This window comes from Eimeria acervulina, genomic scaffold, assembly GCF_000499425.1.
Source record: "Eimeria acervulina Houghton genomic scaffold, Eah_scaff206, whole genome shotgun sequence".
NCBI classification, from domain to species: Eukaryota; Apicomplexa; class Conoidasida; order Eucoccidiorida; family Eimeriidae; genus Eimeria; species Eimeria acervulina.
The window spans coordinates 22,501-27,929 of NW_013550048.1; the positions used below are offsets into that span (position 1 = coordinate 22,501).

General features: G+C 59.8%; 1 protein-coding gene across 1 annotated transcript in view; it reads right to left on the reverse strand.

The window, feature by feature from the left end:
- The window catches only part of EAH_00025390 (hypothetical protein, conserved), a gene marked incomplete at both ends in the record, with an annotated part of 13,178 nt that overhangs the window by 1,149 nt on the left and 6,600 nt on the right, over positions 1-5,429 (reverse strand). The window contains 10 exons of the mRNA XM_013396641.1: positions 1-493; positions 723-1,008; positions 1,363-1,663; positions 1,982-2,501; positions 2,735-3,081; positions 3,204-3,324; positions 3,807-4,195; positions 4,434-4,700; positions 4,924-5,044; positions 5,159-5,424. The exon at positions 1-493 is cut by the window's left edge and continues 1,149 nt beyond it. Of these exons, the coding sequence (XP_013252095.1) occupies positions 1-493; positions 723-1,008; positions 1,363-1,663; positions 1,982-2,501; positions 2,735-3,081; positions 3,204-3,324; positions 3,807-4,195; positions 4,434-4,700; positions 4,924-5,044; positions 5,159-5,424 (3,111 nt within the window). The remainder of the gene's footprint in view (positions 494-722; positions 1,009-1,362; positions 1,664-1,981; positions 2,502-2,734; positions 3,082-3,203; positions 3,325-3,806; positions 4,196-4,433; positions 4,701-4,923; positions 5,045-5,158; positions 5,425-5,429) is intronic.

Sequence of the window (5,429 nt, forward strand, 5' to 3'; positions counted from 1 at the left end):
ATCTTCTTCAGATGCCTGCGAATGAGAAAGAAAGGCCTGCCGCGAGAATGAGAGACTCACAGCCTCATCACTTTGCTGCTGCTGCTGCTGCTGTTGCTGCTGCTGCTGTTCTGAGATTCCGGGAGATGGTTCCGGTACAGCCTCTTCAGACGCCTCTGCTGCTGCTGTTGTCGCTGTTGTTGCTGCTGCTGTTGCTGCTGCTCCTGCTGCTGTGTCCTGCCACCGCAGCCTTTGAGGAGGACGCTGCCTTGCAAGAGCCTCGCTTTTGTCGCTGCTGCTGCTTCTGCTTCTGCGGCTGCTGCTGCTGCCGCTGTTGCTGCTGTTGCTGCTGCTGCTGTCACTGCTGCTGCTGCTTCGGCGGCTGCTGCTGCTGCTTAACGAAACAGCGCGTCTTCGTCCGCCCTGGGCTGGAGGCGGCACCAGCAGCGCGTGCTGCTGCTGCTGCTGTTGCTGCTGCTGCTGGTGGAAGACGCCAATGCGCTGCAGCACAGCCCTGCAAAGAGCGCAGCCACAAAACAAAAAAAGGTGCTGCAGCGGCAACAGCAGCAGCAGCAACGCCGCACCAGCAGCAGCAGCAACAAGAACAGGCGTTGCAGCAGCAACAGAAGCAGCAGCAACAAAGGAAGCTGCCGCTGTAGCAGCAACCGCAGCAGCAAAAGAAGGCGCAGCAGCCGCTGCAGCCAACAACAGCGTGCGCAGCAGCAGGTAGAGAGCAGCCTCACTTGCGTGCAGCAGCTCTGTGCTTTGCTGCTGCTCCCCAATACATCAAGAGTCTCCTCATGTGCTGCTGATGCCTCAGCAGCAGCTGCTGCTGCAGCCGCTGCTGCGCCTCTTGGCGCTGCTGCTGCCGCCGCAACACGAGGCCTCGCCACTCCCACAACACCTGCCGCAGCAGAACAGCAGCACTCTGCTGCTGCTGCTGCTGCAGCATCTCGCGCACCTCTGCTGCTGCTCTCTGCAGCCTTCTGCTCTTTGCGGTGTACAACCGCCAGGCAGAAAGCACACGACCTGCACATACACCCCAATAATGCTGCAGCAGACGCAACCTCAGCAGCAGCAGCAGGTGCAGCAGCAGCAGCAACGGCTCCGCAGCTACACCCACGTATATTGGGGTAGGAGCTGCACCAGTAAAGCTCAAACACAGCTGCAGCAAAACAGCAGCAACTGCTGCACCAACTGCAGCAGCAACTACAGTAGGAACTAAAGTAGGAGCTGCAGCAGCAACTACAGAAGCAGCTGCAGCAGCAACTACAGCAGCAACTGCAGCAGCGAGTACAGCAGCAACTGCAGCAGCAACTACAGCGACAACTGCAGCAGCGAGTACAGCAGCAACTGCAGCACCAACTGCAGCAGAAGTCTCACTTTGATGGCGGACTTGCTGCAGCATCAAGAAGTGCTGCAGCAGCGCGCTTGCTGCCTGGGCATAACGCGACAGCGAAAACCAGTGGTTCCAGAAGCCTCGCAGCAGCAGCAGCCTGTGCTGCTGCTGCAGTGCAGCAGCAGCAAGGCCTAGACGCCTCCCCTTTGCTGCAGCAGCAGACATCTGCTGCAGGGACCACCGCAGCAACCGCTGCTGCTGCTGCTGCTGCACCTGCTGCGCGCATGCACGCATTCGCTTCTCCCGCATCCAATAGGAACGCCACTGCAGAAGCACTTCTCTTTGCTGCAGCACACCAAACAAACCAGCAGCAGCAGCAGCAGCAGCTCACAGGCGTTCCACCCCCAGACAGGCAGCAGCAATGAAGGCACCAGCAGCAGCAGCGGATCAAGGAGCAGCAGCGGCGGCAGCACCAGCAGCAAACCCCCAAGCAGCCGCAGCACCCGCACTAGCACCAGCAGCGGGGGACCAGCAGCAGGAGCAGCACTGGCAGCAGCAGCAAGCCATCTGGTAACAACAGCAGCAGCAAACCAACGAGCAGCAGCAGCAAAGAAGCAAGCAGCAGCAGCAGCGAAGCAAGCAGCAGCAGCAGCATCAGGGTACCTGGCGCTGCTGCAGCAGCTGCAAGAAGGCTTCTGCCCGTACTAGACACCAGGCACTCCACTCTGCTTCTTGCTGCTGCTCATGCATCAGCAGCAGCAAGCGGCGAACCCTCCACTGCCGCTGCAGCAGCAGCGCTTGCTGCTGCAGCATCTGCGCATCTCTCTCTTCCCTCAGCGCTTCCTGCCAAGCAGCAAACCAATGCCTCAGCTGCAGCAGATGCACCGCAGCAGCAGCTTTTCGTTGCTGCTGCTGCTGCTGCAGCGCTCGACGCCAAAGGCGGAGACACCCCAGCAGCAGCAGCTGAGGCCCCGCCTCCTTCTGCAGCTGCTGCAGCGCTGCTCCTGCTCGTGCTGCATGCTGTCTTGCTGCAGCAAAGCGCCTCCAGGCAGCAAATGAGTTGTAGACAGCCAGCTGCTCCTCCCGCTGCTGCCGAGCAGCAGCAAACTGCTGCAGTTGCTCCTGCTTCAGCGCGTGCTGCTGCATGCGCTGCAGCACGAGGCCGCAGCGAGCCTCCACAGCACTGAAAACATAAACAGCAGCAGCAGCAGCAGCAAACGCAGCAGCAGGAATAAGCTTGCCTCTTCTGCTGCCAGTACTGCGGCTCTCCCTACACTAGATTGGTTTGCTGCTGTCTCTCTCGCCGTTGCTGCTGCGCTGCTGCCTCGGTGTAGCAGCCGCTGACTTTCTATGTCTATTGCTGCAGACTGTCTCTATCTTTATCTAGTTTATATTGCTCTGTCTCTCTCTACATACAGCTTGACTTGCTGCAGCCCCTGCTGCAGCTGTTTCCCTGCTGCAGCGCGCAGCAGCTGCTGCAGCTTCTTGCTGCGGATCGCCCGTTGCTGCAGGCATTGCAGCACCTCCCGCTGCTGCTGCTGCTGCAGCCGCCGCACGCATGCAATCAGCAGCAAAATGCTGCGTGATAGACAAGCAGAGAAGCGCAGCGCAGCAAACGCCCGCCGCTGCAGCTGCTGCTCGTAGAAGCAGCAGCAGCGCAGCAACTCCTTCCAAGCATTCCACACCATTCTCTTTTGCTGCTGCTGTTGCTGCTGTTGCAGCAGCCGCATGCGCTGCTGCCTCTCTGCATGCAGTCGGAGGGCCTGAAGATGCACAACACCCAACTGCAAAACCCTGTTTGGCTACAGAAGCTGCTGCAGCTAATGCTGCTGCTGCTGCTGCAGCTGCTGCAGCAGCAGCAAGATGCATCGCAGCAGCAACTTACATGCAGAACAGTACCAGCAATCTGATGGTGCCGCTGCAGCAGCGCCCGCTGCGCCAGCAGCTCCAAGAGGGCCTGCCGCTGCTGCACCCAACGCCATTGTGAGAAGGCATGCTGCAGCAACCTGCAGCAGCAGCACGGCAGCAGCAGCAGCAACACTCGCGGCTATAGCAGCAGCGCGAGGACCAGAAGTAGGAGCCTTCCCCCGCAGCATACACTCGACTAGCAGAAGCAGCAGCAGCAGTAGCATATCTGCGGAGCATCTTTCATCAACTGCAGCAGCAGCAGCAGTAGCAGCAGCAGCATACCTGCGGGAGCATCTCTCATCCACTGCAGCAGCCGCTGCTTGAGTTTTTGCTGCTTGCCTCCAAGACAGAAACAAATGCAGCAAACGCTGCCGTCTGCATGCACTGAACTGTTTTACCTCTCTGGCCCTTCGCCGCGCAGCCTGCAGCAGCAGCAGCAGCAGCAGCAGTAACAGCAGCAGCAGCAACAGCAGCAGTAAGCATACTATAAGCGTATATGAGTTCTAAAAGCAGCATCAAGACAAGCAGCAGCAGCTGCTGCTGAAACGGCTTCTTTTTTTCTACAGCAGCAAGAACTCACTGGGCTCTCACAGCAGCAGCAGCAGCAGCAGGAACTGCAGCAGCAGCAGCACGCACCTCTCTGAGGGCCCCAAAGCTCTTGCGAGCAGCAGCAGCAGCACGCCGCTGCAGCAGCCGCTGCAACCGATAAGCGAGACGCCACATCCCTAAAAATCTAGCAGCTAAAGCTTTCCCATGAGAGCCTTGAAGCTGCTGCTTCTGCTGCAGCAGCAGTAGCTGCTGCTGCCGCTGCTGCTGCCTTGCTGCTGCCAGATCCTTCCACGCAGAAAAGCAGCGGTTCAGCCGCAGCAGCACAGCAGCAGCAGCACCCACCGAACGCAATGAAGCAGCACGACGCCGCTGCAGCAGCAGCAAACGCCACCGCTCGAAGACCTCGTGCTGCGTCCGGATCTGCAGCAGCAGCAAGCACACACGCGGCCCCACACCTGGTGTTGCTGCTGCTGCTGCTGCTGTTGTTGGTCCAGCTTGTGATGCGCTGCAGCTGCTATTTATTGAAACGCTGCTGCTGCTGCTGCAGAAGCTGCTGCTGCTGGGCTTGCGACTGAACACCAAGCCGGAACTGACGCCGGACCGTTGACGCTGCTGCTGCTGCTGCTACTGCGTTTGCTGCTGCTGCTGCTGCACTCACGGTTTGCTGAAGGGTGGCACATGCCTGGCACCACTCAAGCCTCCTCCGCATGTTAACAGCCTGCAGCAGCGCAGCAAAGCCCCGCTGCAGCGTCTGCTGCTGCACTCTGCTGCTGAGTGCATGCAGCCGCAGCTGCTTCCAGCCATGCCGCAGCAGCGGCTGCTGCTGCGCCACCAGCGCAGCAGCAGCTAGACGCCTCCCAACCACGTACAGCCGCCAGGACTGCAGCAGCTGCTGCAGCAGCCGCTGCTGCTGACGGCGCCGTAGCTGCAGCACATCAAGAAAAACCACAAAGCCGCAGCATGCTGACACATAGCAGCAGCAGCTGCTGCTGCTGCTGCAGCACTTGGACTAAGCTTGCACCAACTGGAAGCAGCACGCAAACCTGCAGCAGGCTAGCCAGAGCAACGAAAGCCAGCAGAAGCGGAAGCAGCAGAAGCAGCAAAAGCACAAATAGCAGCAGCAGCAGCAGCAGCAGCAGGCGAAGCACCTGTGTCTCTAGAGAATGCAGCCTTGCTGCAGACGCCCACAAGCCAAACACCTGAGACGAAAGCCGCGACTGCCATAATGCTGCAGCAGCAGCAGCAGCACGCCGTACCTGGCGCTGCTTCCTGCAGCAGCAGCAGCAGCAAAAGCAGCAGCAGCAACAGCAGCATGCATTTGCTGCCTCTAGCAGCAGCAGCAAAGCATAGCGGAGACAGAAGAGAATAGCTGCATGCACTTACAATGTCCATTGGTGCCACTCATTCAGCACGAGAGCAAACAGGTTTTGCTTCTGCTGCTGCTGCACTGCAGCAGCAGCAGCAGCAGAACGCCGCATGCGGGGCTCTACCAGGAGACGCCACCTGAGCAGCAGCCGCCGCAGCAGCAGCAGCGACACGTGCTGCGCTGCAGCAGCAGCAGCAGCCAGCCGCTGCTGCCATACGTCGCGCCAGGCCATCCACGTTTGTTGCTGGAGCAGGCGGTTCTGCTGCTTCCGCAGCAGCAGCACCTGCT